Source organism: Zonotrichia albicollis, chromosome 1 (genome assembly GCF_047830755.1).
Source record: "Zonotrichia albicollis isolate bZonAlb1 chromosome 1, bZonAlb1.hap1, whole genome shotgun sequence".
NCBI classification, from domain to species: Eukaryota; Metazoa; Chordata; class Aves; order Passeriformes; family Passerellidae; genus Zonotrichia; species Zonotrichia albicollis.
The window spans coordinates 127,897,057-127,918,654 of NC_133819.1; the positions used below are offsets into that span (position 1 = coordinate 127,897,057).

At 35.0% G+C, this 21,598-nt stretch overlaps 1 protein-coding gene across 2 annotated transcripts in view; it reads right to left on the reverse strand.

Annotated features, from left to right (window-relative positions):
• Positions 1-531: 531 nt before the first annotated feature.
• EMC2 (ER membrane protein complex subunit 2) overlaps positions 532-21,598 on the reverse strand; it is a 35,899-nt gene continuing 14,832 nt past the window's right edge. For both annotated transcript variants that reach the window (XM_005479423.4, XM_026791719.2), the window contains exons 6-11: positions 11,859-11,944; positions 11,627-11,686; positions 9,124-9,205; positions 7,872-7,982; positions 6,880-6,984; positions 532-939 (exon numbers count right to left, since the gene is read on the reverse strand). In XM_005479423.4, the coding sequence (XP_005479480.1) occupies positions 853-939; positions 6,880-6,984; positions 7,872-7,982; positions 9,124-9,205; positions 11,627-11,686; positions 11,859-11,944 (531 nt within the window). In that variant the 3' untranslated portion in view covers positions 532-852. The remainder of the gene's footprint in view (positions 940-6,879; positions 6,985-7,871; positions 7,983-9,123; positions 9,206-11,626; positions 11,687-11,858; positions 11,945-21,598) is intronic.

Genomic DNA, 21,598 nt, shown 5'->3' on the forward strand with positions numbered 1-21,598 from the left:
AAGTGCACGGCAGCTGAGCAAGCTTTCCTGGCACCCCTTCAGTGCAGTACCCCCTGCTCCATGTGGAGAAGCCACAGCAACAGCAGGGGTGCCCATACCAGGGACACAGAACAGCAGAGACCAGCACAGAGACCCACATGAAATTCACCATGTGGAACACATGTACAAGAAAGGACACAGAGAAGGAAGAAAAAAAGGGAATATGCATACACCAATCAGAGAATTACGTGGACATGGAAGCATTTGCCCACAAAGCCACAGAGAAGAATGTCTGTGCCCTTAAGCCAGTACAACAGCACTTCTGAAGCAAAGTCCATGAGTACGTTTTCACCATTTCTACAGTACTAGATACGAACTCATTAAGAAAACCCTTAACAAACTTTCTTCTCTAATAATGTGTACTCATAATCACTCCTTGATTTATTTTTCAGAAAGTGTACCCCGGTAGCATGTTTTTACTCTTAAATGTGCAAATAAGAAAAATATTTAGCATATGTTATTAATCTACATATATAAATTTAAGTCACTGTATTTTCTTAATCATTTAACAAGTTTATTTCTACAAATTATGGCTTAGAAGCAGGTACTGTACATACAAAAATCTGAGGATACTGATGTGCAGCACGTCATTTCTTCGTGTTGTTTATGTGGATAAGTTATTCATTTCAGTGGGTATTCATCACATTTCTTATAGCAGCAATAAATAGGCATTTTACTTTTCATAAAATGTTATTTTATATAGCACATAATCAATACAAAATTAACTTTTAACAGCACTAGAGTAACATAACCCACAGGTCATTACAGGTTAGTGTGGTATTGGAAAATTTCATATTAGATCTCTGTGCCAAGCTAAGACTGAGTGATTTGCAGAGTCTCCAACATATCTTCCACTGCCTTCAAGGAGTACTTAGTTTCTTTCTTACTGCGACCTGCAAACTAAACAGAAAAGAAAGGATTGTTATTTGTCATATATCTGAAATTCTATGTCTAAATCCTGTGAAAGTAACAGTTCTACACACCAAATACCAATAATTAACTCGGTTTACTAAAAACTTAAAAGCACAAAACTAAACCTCAGAATTTTTACCAGAATACAAGCTATATTACCTTCTTCTATGAAGTAAAGAAAAAATACTTTCTGTTAAAGTAAGACAGAAAAAAAATCTACTTATCAAAATTTACTATAAAATAATCCAAACAACATATAATCATATTTTATGGTTCAGAGTAACCATGGTGGATGACATTGTACTTGACTACTATCAAAACACCAGTTTCAGAGAACGTTTGAAATTAAGTCTGTCTTGATAAGGAAGAATGATACAGCTTAACAAATACTACTAGTGGCTTTAAAAAGGAAGGGGTAGAAGGACAGGAAATGCTAACCACCCCACGTTGAACTCAAAAGGGTTTTTCTAATGATACTGACAACTGCCATCACTCATAAGCCATATCTAACAAAGGAGATTCATTGACCAGGCTGGTCTTTAGTCAAATCAAACTCCTAACCATTTTTAATACACCTGCACTAAAAAGTTCTGCGTTTCAGATTGGGAGGGGTAGTAAAGAAATTACAGAAACAGTAACTAAAACTTGCTTTTAGTAAAACAACCGATCCTCTACTTAAATGGTAACATCTAAACACTCAATAAATTTTCAATTTGAAGTTTTTTATTTCAAATACCACTGGTGTCTTGCATAGCTAGTCCTTGATTTATAATGTGTCCCTTCTCCCTTATAATTAACTTAATTTAGCAAACTCTTCATGACCTGTTAAGAAAGATTAAGTCATCAAACTCAGGTAATATCACACCAGCACCAAGCTGCAGGACCTCTTAACCTGCTTTTGACCCCTAGGCTACAATCTAGCATTGCAACTCCCAATCAGCAGTGAGGTTTTTTTAAAAATAGTTTTGGCACAGTAAATAATAAGCTATCTCAAATCAAAGTTAGGAGAAATTTTGTTACTGTAACAACACTTTACAGCTTAGAGATGTACTGAAAACACTCTATTTTCATGTTTTATATTTCCAGGTCATTAACTGGTGTACCAGGTTTTGATTCTAGTAGCATATATAAACCCATTCTTCAGGGTGTGCAGGTTCCAAAGTGACATGCAATAGTCAACTTCAGAGGAAAATCCAAGATTTCTTAAGATGCTCCAAGGTGAAAGCAGCAACTTATGCTTTTATCTGATTGAATAAAATACCCTTTCTTTGTCCACATTAAAGAGACACTTGAAAATTCCATATCCTTTCACAACAATAAGTAAGTTAAAAAAAAAAAGTCAAAAGTTTAAAGTGAAAAATTGTTTCAAACTCAAAGCATTCAGAAATTTCAATAAAAAGCACAGAAGCCTAAATATACTGCAGCCAAAAAGCACTTGGCAAGACATGCAGAAAGCATGCAGAGAAAAGCTTCAAAATAAAGAAATATTTTACTTATTCTTGACATGGACACTGGAAGCAAAATTGACATATGACATTGGTTTAAAAAAATGCTACTTGGTAATTTCAAGAGCAGTTGCCTTCATGATACTGACATGTAGTTTAAACTGAACAAATAAAATCAAACTCTACGTCATAACAACCAGAAGCACACTTGGAAATGTAATCACTTCAAATTTGCCCTGACGAACAATTATTTTGTCTATTCAGCCATTACACAGCAATTTGACTGATTGAGCTGGAATCCATTTCTTAAATCATGACTTAATTTTCTGTTTCCCAAATGGTTAGTAACAAAATCACCTCTCTCCAGCCATAAATAACATGTAGATTGCTAACACAGAAGAGTTTAGCAATGTACCCAAGAAGCATGTATCTGGAAAATTACTGTGAGTAGGATCACATTAAAGATTTTGGTGAGCATTAATCAAACTTGCCTGCCTCTGCTGAAATGCTTCTACCAGAGGACATGCTAAACCAATTACCTAATTGAAGAGCACCAGGTAGCCTTATTTTGTTTTGGTGTTAAAGTAACTGTGACTCATGTCCTCAGTTAGAACAGACAGAAGTTCTTCTCAGGGTCTGCACACATGGAATGATCCAGTTTCCCAGTCGTAAGGCAAAAGTAAGCTTATAATAATAATAAACTTAAAACAAATTATTTGAATAAGGAGTACTTTACTAGCTTCTGAAATAAAAGATTAAAATTAAATTTTATTTGGGTCTTTTTTTCCACCCAGTCAATTAAATTTAAGAAGCCTGGAGCATATTGACTTTTTTTTTTTCAGACGATGTGTTAGCAGCCAGGAATTCCAGCTCTATACAGCAGCCCTAGTTACAAAACCTTTCTGTCTTCCTGAAGAAGTTTACATTTCTCCTAGATTAGACACAGATGAGAAGTACTAATCAGCATGGATGGTTACATATTTAACATCAAATTAAGTATATTAACTAGCTGGAGAGTCAAATATCTGTGCATTTCAGACAATTTTTTAACTATTCTTTATCACCATGTTTTCCTGTAAAGACGGTGCTGCACAGTCTAACCAACACTAGGGAAGTAAGGTTTTCTTTCTATACTCAAACACTGCTTTCTTTAAATGGCAACAAACTAAGAAGTTCCTCTGATTTCCTAGAGGAATGCACAGGAAAAACAAAAATCAAGTCCTAAAGCATACTGCTTGAATGACAGAATAAATTGAAAGAAGGGGACCAGTAAAAATATTTCAAGTCAATTGCATACAAAATAATTTTTTAAATAATTAAATATTTAGAAAGCAACTATAGCCAGTCATTTGAAAAAATAAAGGCAGTTCTCCAAAATTACTGAGCAAACTGCTGGTAGTTCAAGTTCAAATCCAAACTGGAAGTGGGGAAAGATCTCACTGCAAGACAATTGCTCAAAACTAACTTTTTGCATTAATAATTTGGAATTTAAAGTCACAAATTCATATAACTTGTATAGACATCCAAATCAGGATTCTAAATTCATCTTGCTCTCTAGAACACGGCCACCAGAAAAATGTCATTTAGCAGTATGAGAATATGCAGCCAATAAAGTCAAAGTCAAACCCAACAAGCTGTTAAGGCTCTTACTGCACTTCACAGGAGGATAATGCATGGAAAGTGGGGGGATTTATAGAGGTCATATAAATATCCAGCTTAAAACCTGTCTAAGGCAGGAACACTGTAAGAGTTTCCCTTGGCACTAAGTGACCAAGGTTTCATCCTCAGGTCCAAATGGTGACAATTTCCAACTGCTCAGCTCACCAAGGGAGCAACAAATCAGCACTGACCAATAGGGTGACTGCCACCCACTGCATCACCTAACACCCCTGGCTGTAGCTGCTGGATGCTCCGAGTCTCTGGCACAGGGACTGGAGTAGCCAAAGGCTTCTGCAGCGCTGTAACAACCCAGGGGGGTTGGCCTGGGGATATCCTGCCCAGCTGTGCTCACTGGAGCTTCTTGTGGCTCTTCTGGGAAGGGGAATGGGGGTATTCACCCCATGTATTTGCCAAATCCTGGCTTGAGCTTCAGCACTTTCATTTTCTCAAGAGCTGAATTTCCCCTAAGATTGTCATCACACACAGTGTTCTTCACTTTATATCCCAAACAGCTAACGAGAGCAGAAAAGGAGGCACGGAGGCTATGTATGTATGTATATGTGTACATATATATATATGTGTGTGTGTGTGTGTGTGTGTGTGTGTGTGTGTATATGTATGTATGTTAGTTGTGTTAACACAGCCATGCCCTGTTCTGGTAAGCTACAACCAAAAATGCTTAATGTAGGATCCAAAGCACTCCACCAAAAAAGTAACAGAAATTTCAAACGAAAAGAAAACAAACAAACAAACCAACAATCCCCCCCAAAATCCCTAAGCCCCTGCACTTAAAAATGCTCCCAGCACCACATCTCTCCCAATAAATTCGTGTTTTATTAGAGATATTATGATGTTAACAGAAAGCCACGAGGACAGAAAAGAAGGAAAAAAAACCCCAAAAACCAAACAGGTGAGCTTATCTGGATGGGAATCAGTTAACTAGAAACTGTCACAATTAAACATCCATTATATTTAGAACCAGGAGATGCCTATTTTCAGGTCTTCTAGGCCATTCCATGGCCCTCACTGGTTTTAAATTTCCACCCTGATGCACCCTGAAAGGGACTGCTTCCCAGAAGCGCTAACAAGTCTCTACCAGTGCTTTGAACTCTAGTCACAATATTTACTTAAAATATATGCAAACCCATAATCTAAGCAGTTGATTTTACTAAGATGTAAAACATGGAATACTGGTTTTCACTAAAAATTCACACATCTTTTAAAACCTGTTTTGTTCTGTCAATTATGATTCCGGGGTGTATTCCATTCTTGAACGGTTTTTGTAAGTGGTTGGTTGTTTTGGCTGGATTTGTGTCCGGGTTTTTTTTTTTTTTCTTTCTTTGGATTGTTTTGTTGTTTTTGTGGGGCATTTTGTTGCTGGTTTTTGGGGTTTTTTGGGTTTTGTTTGGTTTTAGTCCTGCAATACTTGAATTTTCCATCTGCACTGTGCTTACAGGAATTTCAGGTTTACTTCAAGTCAAAAGAAGCCTTGGTTATTTATGAAACATCAGACAAAATAGCTAATTCATACACACCTTACCATCATGAGCAGGTAAATGGTTTATTACTGAAAAGCAGAGCGATTTAGAGAGCAGAAGAGAAATAAACTTTAGGCACATATTAAAAAATGCTTCATTATGTCCCCAGGGATAAATGCTCTTCACTGTGCAGTCAGAAGCTACAGGGCCAAGTAGGAGAAATGGAAAATATCTCTAACTTGGAATATATCAAAAACATATCAGCCAAAAGAAGCTGCACGCTTGGCAAGGAACTGAAATGCAATTAAATATTAAGAAAACTGCACTGTCTGTAAAAGGAAAATCTAATTTAATTCCCTAATAGATGCTGCTTGTAAAAAGGCCGTTTGGTAGTATCAACTGTGAAATAGTAGCAAGAAGAAAAAAATTAAATATTGGGCTCCAATACTGAAATATTGCAGGGATTAAGAAGAGCTACACATATACAAAGTCATTGCATTTAATATCAATACATTTGCTCAACAAAAAAGTTGTGGGAAGAATTGGACAGTATGATGTTGATATCCAGGATTACTTTTATATAAACTTTGATTGGCAGATCATTAAGAATAGCTGTAAGGGAGTCAAATACACATAATATATTTGGGATACACAGACAGAAGAGCCTATGAGCTAAAACATGTTTTCACTCATAGTTACAGAAAGAAATACAGGCCTATAATACAACAGCAAATATAAAAATTTACACATAACTTTTTGAAAAGTCTGAAACACTTCCAATGACTTCAACAAGCTTTGATTATGCCCTACAAAATCTAGGTTTTTCACAACTCAATGAGCACTTTTCTACAAAACTACACAAAACCAACTTCAGCCACAAATATTAAGGCAATTAAATATGATTTTGAAAGGTTAGAGTAAATTCAAGGAAAACAAAAATCCTAGAATTTTCATTTGTTTTCTAGTAAAGCAGAAGAGGATAACAAAGTCACTCTAAGAATTAAGACATACCAAGTTTTACCAAAATAGCTGTAGAACCAAGTCTTGAAGGTCAATATTACAGTAATGTACATTCAGTTAATGCTAGTAGAAAAAATATGTTTAAAGCTATTAAGTAAATGATAGCAATTAGTAACTGTAAAATTATCAATAAAAGTTTCCAGGAAACATTAACCTTTTATTAATGAAGGTTTCCAGGAAATCAAACAGAAGCAGAATGTTAAAAACAACCAAGCAGACTATGCTGATTTACGTGCCATATTTAACCTCTTGAAAATCAGCTGATAGAAGTGCAGAAAAGAACTACAGATCAAGTTAAGAGTATCATAAAGCAATGAAGTACTAACCTGATATGCTCTGTTTATTTGGTTTGCTGCCCAGCTGGCATATTTCATATTATCTTTTTTCATTTTTGCACTTGCTTTTGGATTGGAAGCGATATGACTGGCAGACTAGGAATACAATAAAATAAAAAACAAAACCCAGTGTAATTATAAAATTTATGTGCATGAAATAAGCTGAGAACACTGAATATCCTTACAGTCCAAGCCCCATGCACAGTGATAATGGAAAATAACAAAAAAAAAAAAATTAAAAGTTATTACCAGCAAGCAGCATCCAGATAAGATTCAGCTAGCCTTTTTAAACGATTGTTTGCTCTATTTAAAGCTACATTAGATTTCAGTTCAGTTCTGTACTGAGTTAAGAACCAAACCTGGACATGATCAGCTAACCCAATTTGCTTCTCCTAAAGTGAAAGTTATGAATTAGTTTTCCACATCCAATTTTTTACCAGAGACAATATAAAATACATCACTTGTATGTCCAAGCTGCCATTAAAAACATGACATTTTCCCCTGTAGCATCAGAAAACATTTTAAAGGCAGATAAGACTCTAGATAAAATATGCTCACCCTCACCTGAAAGAATAAAAAATATTACTTAAGAACCAAACAAAGTTTTTTACTTATATAAATAAATCCACTGTGCAAGTAATCACTGCTACTGAGCTGGTGTTTTTCAGCAATTCATCATCTTCTAGAAAGGATGCATGACTTTAAATCCTTTTTCAAGAAGTTATCTTCCCATGCCAATAACGATAATTCTTTTGAAAATACAGGCAAGACTTAAAGGTGAAGAGCACTTCAGTAAGGAGTAGTTACTAGCACAAAATTATCCATACTCCAAAGGTATGAAAAATACCCCATATTTTAAAACAGTGTTAATAATCTGAGCTATTAAGTTAAAAATCAGGGGGAAAACAGCAAATGGGAAAGGATAATATACACACATAAACATATTCAGAATGATAACATGGAAAATACATAATTATGCTTACCATGTAAAGTCCAAATAGAGCTCTCATATTTCTGTTGTTAAGCTTCAGTGCTTGTGCAAAATACTTTCTTGACAGCTCAAGGTTTTCAAGCCCCCCCTGAGTGTATTTAACCTGCAAAAATGGTAAACACCTGAAACTTGCATGCCATTCATACCTCAGGCAATCACTTTGAAGCAATGATATTACAAAAATTGACTCCAAGTTTGTTTCACATGACATTTCAAATCAGGTGAGTCCTATCAAAGGCCAAATACTGGCCTGGGAGAAATCCAAGCTCTTCACAATGTATACATTTTAAAAAATTTAACTATAAGAGAAAAAACCCCAGCTTTAATTTCATTAGTGCATTGTTACAACATTTTTCATCTATAAATACCTGAAAGCTTGGGACTGTCTCTTATGAAAAGCAGCACAAACTTTAAATCCTAGTTTTGACTACTAGAAATTCATACTGACACTATTTTCCCACAGCATGCATGAAAACAGTTCAGCATGAAAACAAAACAACACAATGCCTTTCATTATATATTCAAAACAGCACACAAAGTTTAGATGATTACTCCATTGTTTTTCTATTCATTTTTCCAGATATTAGATCAACAAAAAGAGGGATAAATACTAGAAGATATGCTTCGAAGTCTTTCTATGAGAAAGCTACTTAGGCTTTCAAGTTTTAATGTCAACCGAATTTTACCCATGTTAACTAAACAAATTAAACCTATTCTAAGCAGTTAACAGTATAATTTAGGGGAAAAAATAATCTGGAGTGAAAAGAGAAATTCAAATGGCTAAAACCTTGAGCTAAAACTTCTAACTTTACCTCTAGCTTTTACCTCTCTTCCACCAGAGCTCCTTCAGGTAGAATTTAATATGTGGATTCCAAGATCTGAGTCCACAGTAACAGGCAATGTATCATAACCTCCTAGACAGCATTGTTGTAGAAAAATTTAGCTTCTCAAGCACTTTTTGGAAAAGTGCATAAAAATTTCAATAAGAAGAGTTAATTTAAAATTAGCTTTTATCTTGAATATTTTTTCCCCTAACTGTTATATTTAGCTTAGTCACACTGTGACTGAGTCACTGAGTATGAAAACACAGTTTTCAGAACATGTTCAGTTCTATGAGATGTTAGCATTCTCTGTGAACTCTTAAAATCTCCTAGGGAAAAAATTAAAGAAACCATTTTCACCACTTCTCTAACATAAAACCAGAAAATGTAATCAGAAGTAATTGATTTTTCTGAAATACCTACTTCAGCATATTGCTGACAATATAAGTGGTTGTGTGGATTAGTCATCATAAGCTCCTCTAAGCAGAAGGCTGCCTTTGCATAGCTACAAAATACAAAAATCAGTGATAAAATGAGACATGAGTACACAGCTCTTTGCTTCAGTTTTTTTACAGCACAACACAAGCCTTACTTTTCCCCTCATAAAATCACATGATTCACAATTAATTAAAATGCTTCATTTAAAAATAAAGTTTAGAACCAAGTTGCTTTTTTTATATCACAGACAGGGGGAAAATGCACAAAATCTAATGGTCTAGGTACAACTGGAATAGCTCATAAAAAACATTTAATATATAAATCTCTTATTAATAAGTGCCGTTTCTCATCAGCATTAGTGATGAGTAGAAATAGGTATTAGGTATTTTAAGACACTGAACTGAAACTACAAAATAATTCCTTTTTTTCCTAAGAAAATTTAACTACCTGAGGATTCATAAATGCAGCTACTGATCACAGCATTTACACTGTCAATAAACTTTACCTACCAACAGTGAACCATAGAATTGTGACAAAAAAACCAACACACTAAGAACAGTTCTAAAATTCAAACATTCCAAATCTATCTATGAAAATAGCATCAGACCTCTCCAAATGGGCAAATCCTTATAATTTGAGAAGGCTAGTCCTTGAGTTTCTTAGTGAAAATTTTCAGAAAGAACTAGGAAGTCAAGCTCAAAATACAGGTTTATTGAGAAGAATCTTAGCTTTGTAATCTTTCAAATAATAGAACTCTCTGCTGAATTTGCATCATTTAGTGATATGTGATAGCATTTTTGCAAAGTTTATGTCACAGGATTCCAAAATTCAGAGATACAAGGTTTACAATGACAGTGTGGGTAGATATTTAATATTGCAGTAAAAGCAATTTAACAATTATGAGACCATATTAAGCCATATTATCTGTAAAATCTTGTATACTAAAATAAATTTGTTGTGGTTTTCTCTAGTGTATAATTTATTAATCTGGAGATAAAAGGGCAGCAACCTCATTCTCCAAAAGCAGGAGCCAGAGTCCTCATTGCAGAACAGGGTAGAACTGAGGACTGTGTAAACCTTGTACTTATGAACAAAAATGAGAGCATGGCGATTTCACAAGCCTGTGATTGTGACCCTGATAAAACATATAAACTGAGGAACTGCATTCTCTTTTAAAACTTAACTTTTAGTTGCTTTTAACCGAGAGCCTGATTTTTCCTTAATATCAAAATGACAATAATGATGCTTATGGAAGTATAGTGAGGACAATGAATTCTTTCCATGAACTGAAGTTCTACATATTGCTTTTTATTGGAATTACAGACCAAAACAAATACAAGCAAAAGCAATTTCTTTTTCGGGTTTTATTGCACAATTTCATAATAAAGATTATAGCAAAAAAACCCAACCCAATAATGGAATACGTATGTTTGAACCACTCTATCATTCACTTTCGTACTGACAGATTTGACAAGCTTAAATATCTTTCCAGCCAATTTTTTTTTTTTAATAGCTATTTTCTTGGAAAAGTGGCTGGTAGATTTCCCCAAACAAATGGAAGTGTGGATATCAAAATTCTAGTTTATTCCTGAAGTCATCATTTAAAAGAGTTTAATAACTATTTTCTTTGAGAATGGGGTGCAAGGAGAGGTGATTGGGGAATAATTTTTTCCTCAGGGTGAGAATGGCTATTTCTTCCTTGACAATTTGATTCTTTTACTACCCTCTTAAAAGGAAAGAAGGAAACAATTGTGATATAATTCAGGCTGGCCTGAAGAACTAAAGAAAAAGGGGAAAAAAAAGATACGCCTTTTGGTGGAGGTCTGAATTAATGCTGTGATATTAGAAAACTTGCACTAAGGCTTTAGAGCTAATCCTCTCACACTGGGATTTCCTCCTGTCACTACAGCAATAAAAAAAGCTAACAAAAACATTAAATATCCAATAAGCAAGTTACTACAACATTCAGCATTCTTGATCGCACCGGGTTTTGTACCCAGGCGACCAGATGCCTCCAGCTCTGGATCCATGTTTTGCTTTGTGGGCTTTTTTTAAGAGGTTACTAAAAGTTCTGGGAGAGGTAGGCTAAAAGAAAATTGGAATATCGGTTGCTGGGATCAACTGATTTAAGAAGTAGAGAATTTAACATCTGTAAGAAGTAAAATACATAACATGAACAAAAAATGACGGGAAGTATGTGCTGTTCACTGCTGCACTCAAACCACTTCTTTTAAATATCAGATTTTTAAGAACTACTGAAACATACAGGTAATTAGGTAAACTCTTTTTGTTTGACAAACAAATGCCTTTTTAAAGTATTTGGTAGCCAAATAAGTCTGGTAATTATTTCCAGTTGAGGCCTAGTATATTGGAAATGAGACAGCATACTTTGTAACATTAGTCCTTAAAAAAAATCACTGTGGTTTTTGACTTACACAGAGTGGGTTTCAAATTAACATTTTTTATGCAGACTTAGCAAACAACTTACTCATGTTCATTGATGTAAAGTTCTGCAAGTTCATGCCAAGCTTCTTGGTCACCAACAAATCTGTATAGAGGATACAAGAGAGGGAAAAAGGAAAAAAAGAAAGAATGTGCAAAGGATTCTGTAAATGACTAGCACTGAAGCAAAAGCGTAAATTAAATGCAAATTCCACTTTAATTAAAAAGATTTATCAGAATAGCAAAACACAATCCGTATTCTTGTAAGAGACACTCACTGTTCCAGATACTCATTCAGCTCTCGGATGGCCTCGAGATTTTTCCCCTGGGCTTTTCGAATGGCAATCTTACGCTTTCTTGCTGCCTATGGGTTGACATTAATAAAGGATTAGGCCTCATAATTCCCTGGGTTTTTGTAAGGAAAGCAATTTGACTGTGCAAATTATTATCTCAATACCAGTGGAATTCCACTGCAGAGACACTGCTAGGTTGAGGTTTATAAACATACCCTATCACATCCCACTGAGAGACTGAAAACCTCTTCTTACAATCACATTATGTATGCTTTTCTTTGGAGGCACAAACTGTATGCATTATTTCATTCAAATAAATGACTGTCCAGATTCTGATAATTACAAAACAGCAGGGGATGCTAATCTTCAGCCATTCCAACTACCCCCACCTTGTCATTCACAAGATCTATGACTGTAGAGAAGAAATGGTGACTGAGTCCTAGAGAATGCCACAGATGCATCCTGGTTGTCCCTGTGTAAGTGTGGCTTTCAGCCACTATAAAATATTCTTGTTGAAGTGCTGAATGGCACCTTTAACTTATGCTAAATACACATCAATTCCCTAAAGAAGTCTCTCATTATTCTTGGAGCACAAAGTAGGCTCTGCAATGTAAAGGGAATACAAAATCTCTATTTCAATGCCAAAAACTGAGCAGTACTTTGATATGTGGATAGAAAATGTAATTCAACTAAAACAACATAAAAATGAGTTATAAGAATTTTAATACATTTAAATTTTGAAGTCCATAAAAGTTGTCAGAGACCAGAAGGAGGAAAGATATAGATGATTGTAATAGCTGATTATTCTGTACTTTAATCCAATATTCAGCTTCTAAATGATGCTGGTTACAGTTTTCAGGACTCACAAGTATCTTATTGAGTCCAGCTCTTAAGAGAATGGTCCTCACAGAGATTGAACCTGTGACCTTGATGTTATCAGGACCATGCTCAAACCAACTGAATATCAACATACACCTGAGGTGTGATTCAAAACAAAGGAATCTTCCCAGCTGGGAGCAAACAGTACACCTCAGCCAGCCAGAAAGTCATCAGATCAGAAATCTGACCAAATGGAAGGAAAACACAATTCCAGCAGAACATAACTCAAAAAAGGAATGCCATCAGCCTCCTTCTTTGCCTCTAATCCCCATGCTCTTGGGTGACCACAACTACTGTGGTCAGACATGAAACAACACAGCCTGGTGTCTGTGATGTCAACAGGCACACACACCCTCTTGTTTGTCACTTCTCCATGAGATAATATTAGTGACAAAAAATATAAAGCACACTTCTCTGGTAATTAAATCCCACTGTTTATCCCCTTTGTAGCTCTCATTCTATTTCATATCTTCTAAAGAGTTTATATAGTTGGGTATCATCTTTCAGAAGCCTTCTCAGGACAACTCTTCAACAAAACATTGAACAATTTTAATCTTTGAATTTCAGATAGCTCTGAAATAACCTTCTTCATACCCTAAGTTCACAGTCACATATACCCTACAAAAGTTCTTGTATATTTACAGCATTTTAAACATAACTACTCTCCTAAATAATTTTTTACCCTTTAATCCATTATGAGCAAATCAATGACTTCCAAGAGAGTGGTAAATTAGTTCAAGCACCAAAACAGAAAAGCTATAAATGCTTTTGACATTTAATTAATTTCCTTTTAATTCATTCCCTTTATCTCCCTCACAAATAAGTATTCAATGGAAATTCAGAGAAAACAACTCAAGTGAGGAAAAAAAATATTTCACCCTTCTGACTAAATGTAAGACAGAGAGAAGACAAATCAGAGGCCAAATTAGAACACAACAAGTGTGGTTTCCACTGCTTCTTTCTCAAACTGCAACCTGTGAAGGTACATACATCATTCTACTTTTACTGGGAGACATCTGGCTAAAAGCCATAACAGAAAATTTTAACTGCTGACACATTTATTACTGTAACAATAACACACTCTCTATTTTATTTTTGCTTTTCTAAAATAAAGATAACAGCATAACTAAATTTATTTTCTTTAAATTCAAAAAGAATAATCCCACATGTTTATCATGCTACTATAACAAGCAAAACAAAATAACACTACAAAATAACAAACAAAAAAACCTCAACCAAACCACTGTTTCTGTCACATTTTATGGAGTTCTCAAAGCAATTGTAAAGCAGGTCACCCCCTTCTATGGTGGGAACACCAGGGCAGTGTTAACCCACTACCCAAAGCTGACATTATACACAGCCCACTGAGCCTGAAACATGAAAAGTGGGGATAACAATGTACACAGCCAAAGGAATGCATCAAGTAATTACAGCCCAGGAAGACAGAAGGGTTTTTGCAGGTAACAGATTACTGACTTTATAAATGTAGCTTTTTAAATGCAGCTCTTGGATTAACAACACAGTTATTTTCAAAATTTAAAGAAATCAAGGGGCTGATTAAAGTAAACCCTTGAGAACTAAAATAATCTATTAAATACATAAAATCAATCAATGCATACGAAAACTTAATTTGCAATGGCAAACAGGAACAGTCTACATAAGTCACTCTCTGTTTCTAATGCAACTTCTTCAATTGCATCCAAGTCACTCCTCCAAAAGAGTCTGGAAACAGATTTTTTTCCACAGCTGCTTTATTTCTTAACCACAACACTCACAAGTAACATAAATCACAGGAGCCTCAAGGCATTAATTTATGAAAAGCTACAACTATTTCTTGTCACAAATATAAACTGATGTTTACCTATAGCAAGCATGTAATCTAATGCAATCAAATAACAAGGACAAAAGCATTAGACACAATTAACATATTCTGGTGGTAGCATTTAGGAACTAAATGAGTTACATTCATATCTGACAGAATCTCCCAAGAAATTTATTCAAAATTACACTTTTACAACTTTTTTTGTTGACCTTCCTCATCACCAAAAGTATAGCAATGTCTGGGCTTGAAATCTGCACTCTCTTCACCCTCAAAATGCTGGGAGATAACAGAACTCTAAGTTTACAAAAGAGAGGCTCAGCCACTCAAAACAGTGCTTACATCCTGAGGAAGAATATAATATTGTCTAGTAGCACAGAATTTCCGAAAGTCTTTTTAAAAGCACTGGAAAGAATTCAGTGAGGATGCGGAGTTTTTTTTAACCCAGATTCCAACTTTTTCCATTACATGAATAAAGTCATAAAGCCAAGAGAAATGCAAAGAGGTTTTCAGTAATTCACAGGATTGATATGACAGGTGAAAAAATGAAGACATGAAAACAAACTACTGTTGCTTTTAATGGTATTCACAAACTACTCTTCTATCTGAGTTCCTATTCCTAGTTTCTTTCAAACATGAAGTCTATCAGTTTTTAAATTTAAAAAAAATTCAATAATTTCAGCAGTCAGAACATTTAAAAAAATATATACAAAAAGGCCTGCATTACAAACAAAACATGGACCACAGTTTGTGTGCTGTAAACTTCTAATTATTGTTCTCATTTATATTGCTCCTGAGCTCACTGTGTGAGTCAGCTTAAGTGCTGCTCTGTGAGCTGGAGCTCACATAGTTGCCTGAGAATCCTGAGGACAGCTGCATAACTAATGGCAATTTACACTCATAGCATCAATTTTTATTTATTCCCATAAAAATTAAACAAAATGCTTTACTGCACAGAACCACTGCCAACACTAATAACCACTTTAGCATACAAAAATAGTTATTTGTTAAGTAAAGCCAGACTCACACCAATTCTTCAGAAGCTTTACCTAGCATTTATACCATATTTCCTATTTATTAACTGCCTTACAACCAGCTGATAAAAGAAAACCAGGCCATTTCATATTCCACTATGTTAAAGGCCCTCTTTACCAAAAACCTCACATCTCAAAACACAAACTTATTTTTAGGGGACCTATTGCAAGATACTAAAAAACTGTAAAATGGAGAGTACAAATTTGTTCAATTATTAATTTCAAGTCCACCAAGAATATTCTTGAGAAATTATTTTTTAAATACAGGGATCTGAAATTATTTTGAAGTCTAAGAAGCCTACTAAAATAGTCACAAACAATTACATAGACAAAAATTTCAAAAACAGCATTGAAGGGGTCCATTTCAGTTCTTCACATCACAACAGTAAGACTTCCTAGAACAAGCCTCAACTAAATTAACTCAATCTTCCCTCTCCTTCCACCTTAAGTAAAAAGGAAAAGGCAAAACCTCCAGTGCTGTAACAAGATCTGCAGAATTTGAACACGCAGATACTGTGACACAGATTTCCCCCTCAATTTTCCAGAGTTTAAAGCAAAACACTAGAATGGTTATTGGCTAATTCTGTAAATCCATAATTCTTTATGGAAAGATATATGCATATGAAAAAAATACTTAAAGAATCAGTATCATACAGAGTAAGCTGCTTCAGTATGTACAAATTTATTAAGGAGTGAACCTTTCTAAGGTATTTCTTTTAAAGACTAGTAATCCCCAATCTGGCATAAAAACTAATCCTCCATTTGTCATGATTCTTTTTAATTAGCATTAAGTAGACTCAAAATGACGTGAGGACTTGAACATTTATCAACTTCTGCATTTCATTAATAAAACATACCAAGAGAGACATTGTTCTAAATTTCATGGCTCTAAAGAAAGTATTAGTAGAATTGTCAGTGATTGAGACCCCTAGGAAAGAAAGAATTTCTTATCTGTATAACTACTACATGATTTAACGCATGATAATTTTCACCTTAAAAAGAATTTTTTTCTTTTCTTTTAACATTTTAGAAAATGTGTATTTGGTACAAGAATTTGATCCACTGAAATATTTTCCTTCAAATTGTAATATGCAAATCAAAACAGAAGTGCAAACAGCTTCAACTGAGATACAGGGAAAAATTACACAGATGTCAAAAAAGCACATTATCAAAACTAGCACATAATCAAAAACAACCACAATAACAAATTTATTTCTACCAGAATCCAGACTTTTTTCAAAGTTAGTAATGCAAGACAGTTAAATCTTGCAAACCTTTGCAGGCACAGAGCTACTGGGTTGAAGCTGCCCTTTTAGGGACAACCTCAAAGCAAAACATAACTTTTTGTATCCAATAAACAACCTATAAAGTCTAACAACCAGCATAGAGCAAATGGGTAGGAGCTGTACAGGCTGAAAAGCTAAAGCCTAGAATTGGCAAACATGAAAAATGTTACATATCAACAAAAAGTAAGAACAGTTTACACAGAGAAAAGTAAGGCTTCCCTTATCTAGTGGAGTTCTTCAAGGAGTCCTTAAGTGCGGATGAATAAAGATCCATGTAAAGTCATCTTTGACTTAAAATATAATTTCACCAAGATGTCTCACCTCGAAGCTGAAAGCTCTGAAGGAATCTAGAGTTACCACAGCCTAACAAGGGAAGGTCTTCACATGGATAAATAAGTCAAAATATATAAGAGAGAGAAAAGGGTTCTCTGCACTGAGAATCCCAGAATCACCTGTATTAAGAACTACTGCTCAGCACTCTTGATAAGAGATCTAACAAGGGAACTAATAGTGATGTAAAGTTAAATGTTGATAAGGACTTATTTAAGTGTAAAGAACAAAAGACAACTGCAAAGAATAGCATTCACAATAACTAATCATAATGAGTACTTTTACCAGTACAATAATATGACCCGTGAAATTTAATCTACATAAATGGCTGCATATAGGGTCAAACAATACTAATTTAATGTACACAAAAGCCTGAATTTGTCTGGTTAGGAGGGAAACACTGGACTTGCAATAAACAGTTATATAAAACATCAATTCGGTGTTGAGAAACCATCTTAAAAAATCAAAAAACCCTGCCCCAAAATCCCAAACTGAAAATACTGTGATATTGGAGTGATCAGAAAAGAATACAGAAGAGACACATCCATGGCATCACTTTGTTATTTGTAAGTCCATAATGCTCCTGCATTTTTAATACTGACTGCCATTCAGTCCTCTCATTTCTCACCCAAATATAGGAAAAACCACAGAAATGACACAGAGAACAGCAGCAGAGTTCTGAGGCACAGAATGGCAACAAGAACAGCTGCACATTAGGACTTCTTAGCTTAGAGGGAAGAAAAGTGCAAAAAATCCCTAAAGTCATGAGTATTAATAAAGTGAAAACAACTGCTGACAGTAACAGGCAAATTTAGAAGCATTAAATAAAATTGTTAGATTGAAGGTGTGGGAATGGAATAAAAACCACAAATGGGAGATTTACACAATCCATTAAAAATTACATTTAATTTCTCAATTATGTTGTAGATGTAGGCATGGCAAACTTAAGCAAGTTTAAAAATACATCTATGCAGAAATTTCATGAAAAGCTATTAAAAACAGAGTTAACACTTCTGGCACAGGAAAACTGCAACATGAAGATGAATAGAAACTGGCAGAACAGACCACAGCATACTGTCATTGCCCTGCTCTTGTACACTTCTGGTATCTGCAACAAGTCAAAGCCAGACCCAGGACAAGTAAAATGGACTTTTGCCACAACTACAATACAGCTGCTCTTCTGTTCTCAAATACTTAATTTCAAGAGACAAAATCTCCATCAACTTTTAAAAGTGCTATGCACACAAAACATGGGACAAATGGTGGAATGCACTCTGCTCTCTCACTTCACCGATCATGACTGAACGTAAGGCAAAAAAATATTTACCCTGCAATGGTAAATGATGCTGTGTCAAAACCAAAACCTCCATTTTTTTAGGACCACATAGTGCATTGCCAACTTCCTCATGAGCCCTCAGTTGGAACTAACTCAAGTAGTAGCAGCCATTCTTCACAACTCTCACCAACTCCATCCCGTGTTAGTCAGTGCCAAGCTGTCTTTTTCAACTCCCTTTAAAACTATCACTGTACACACCTATGTTCAGGTCTAGTTCTGTCTTTCCTGGAGGTGTGGCAAATATATTTAAGGAAACACACATCACCTCAGAAAATTCAGCACTTTAGTAGATGTTTCATTTGGTGAGCAGTTTTCCCTTCTGCAACTCAGAGCAAGATGTAGATAAATGTACAAACCTGCAAGATCTTCACAGGAGGTCCCTGTTAAAAACTGATTCACAGCTACTGCAGCAGTTTTAAAGAATATCACAGTTCAGATGATAAACAGATATCCAGTGCTCAAATTTAGTGCTCATTACTCTCATTTTATTTAGTGGAGACAAGGAGGTAGGGAAGGAAAGGTTACCTGTACAGTCTAGATGGCAGTAATGCACAGTCACAGAAAGAGATGAACTCAGATATTCATTGTATATAACTGCTGTCTATTTGCATGACACTAAGTAGTAAGATACTGCTCTGTATCCTGCCAGTATTCTGGAATTCCAGAGGTCTTCAACCACCTCCTCTGCCTCTTCTGAAATATGTCTAGCTCATCTACGAAAAGAATCTCAAAATAATAAGAAGAAGGGTAACTGCATGTGACCATATGCATACACTTGTTCCTGCCCACTCCTATAAACAACAGAGTTGATGAGAACACTGCCTTACTACAAGAATTTTAAATTCCTCATTCACACAATTACATTACTAAACCCATGATGGTAATGAGACTATCTACTATGTTCTAAGCTAAGGAAGCAGATAGTGTCTTGCATGAAAAGCTTGGTTGAAAAATGTCAAGAAAAACAGCTAAAGAATTATCCTAATAAAGACCTCAGATTCTATGGATTAGAATTAAGGCAGAACTTTGTGCCTTATCTCATTTTCTCATTTTCCCCTGGTGTTGACCAAGTGCTCTGCAATTTTCTTGATGGTTGAGCTGAATAATCAAGAGAAACGGCAGGTGCACTAGGATGACAGGGGCAGGTTAGACTCCAATCTAAGTCTGGAACATATGACACCAATTTCCTTTCTCATCAACAAGCTTCTCTGCTCTGCTGAACAGATCAACTCAAAAAGAGCCCAACTTACTAAAAATATTTAGCTGTCTAACTAAAAGACTTTCCTCCAAAGCAGAGCAGGATAAGGATTTCTCAATGAAATACATAAACAGAAAAAACAAACAAAAAAACCCTTTCTACCAACACTACTAAAAAAACCAATAACTCTCTTTTATTTTGTTCTGAGAAACAGAATAAGCATTTTATCTTAAGATCTACAAACAAATCAATGTTCTGCATCACTATAAACATTTCCAACTGGACACTACATTAAATTTTAATTAATAAAAGAGCCTTATGATAGAAAATAATATGCAGCCTTAATAAAAGGAATCTGTCAGCTTGACCATCTTTCAACCAAAACAGACAAGAACGGAAAAGATTCTAATTCTCACCCTACTGAAATGTATGCAAGCTATGCATTTCACAAGAGTCACATTTCACTCATTAAAGTCTTTAGAAAAGACACTATGACTCAACATCTACATGCTTTGAAAAATGAAACAAAATCTCTGAGGTGACATTAACACTGTTCCATTGTCAAATGAGTAATCTTTTTCAGAAAGCAAGTGCAGAGTGAGAGAAAACTTAAGAGATGATCTGATTTAAAAAAATAAAGACCATTTTGAATTCTATCCCAAGAAATTAGGTAATTACTGCTAATGTAATTTCAGCAACAAAACTTCACATGAAAGTGTAAATGTCCATTACATAATTTGAGTTCAAACTTTTCTTTTTATAATGGAAAATTCTGCTATGTGTCTAAAAGAAGGAATTTTTTGGAAAAATTTTTTTCCATGCTACCTTTTGATCAGTCAATGCAAGCTATGAGTTTTACATGATTTGTGTGAACAAATGTCAATGTTTCATTTAAAGCACTTGCCAAAACATTTAATGCATATAAGCAACTCCATGTGTCAGCAGACCAGAAGAAATTTCTATAAAGTTAGGTGAATGCCAAGACAAACTCAGCAACAGTTGCTTTTCTAAAATCTTGAAATATTTATTTTCCTACAGCAGCCACATGTGTGCATGGAAATAATTAACAGGTAAATGACACAAAGAAATCTACACATGACAACTTACCAAAACCTTTTACTTAACTTTCACTCTTGACATGCAAGCCTTTCCCAACCAATTCTAGTTATACAGCAAGGAACTTTCCTTTGCATTTAACATTCTCCAATTCTATTATTAGAATTAAGAACTTCGACCACACAACTGTTCTAATATTTACAACATCTGCTTCTAAATATTACAAGTTTATGGATCTTTATGATTTGGTTATGGAGAAAATTCAAATAAAGGAACAATCATGCATTTTACTTATTTAAATATAATTTTGTTTTGTAATGCCATCCAACAAAGCCCTCAAGTGATGTTAGCTATGTTGAGATGAACAGAAAGTAAAACTGCCAAAAATGTATACTTCAAAGATCTGTAGTCCATAAAAGCCACTGTAATATGGTGCTCCATTTCCCACTGGTGTCAGCAAAAGGTCATAAAACATGTAACAAGGTGACCCATCCTGTGATTTCACTGCAAATGGGTTCCATATTGGTCCAACACGACTCTGAAGATTTCATGTCAAACTTTCTGGGCCATGCAGTGATAAAATCCACCATTTACTATGGACACCTATGCATCTTGTGTTCAAAACTCATTGAGCTCAAGCTTCTACTATTTCAGGGAGAATGAAAAAGAACAGTGAAGAACTGAAATAGTTCCTTTTACCCCTGCACAAAATCTGTGAGTTCTAGCACTACTAACAGACAGCCTCCAACCAATCACTGGTGTCCAAGTGCTTAAAATGTTTCTGTGG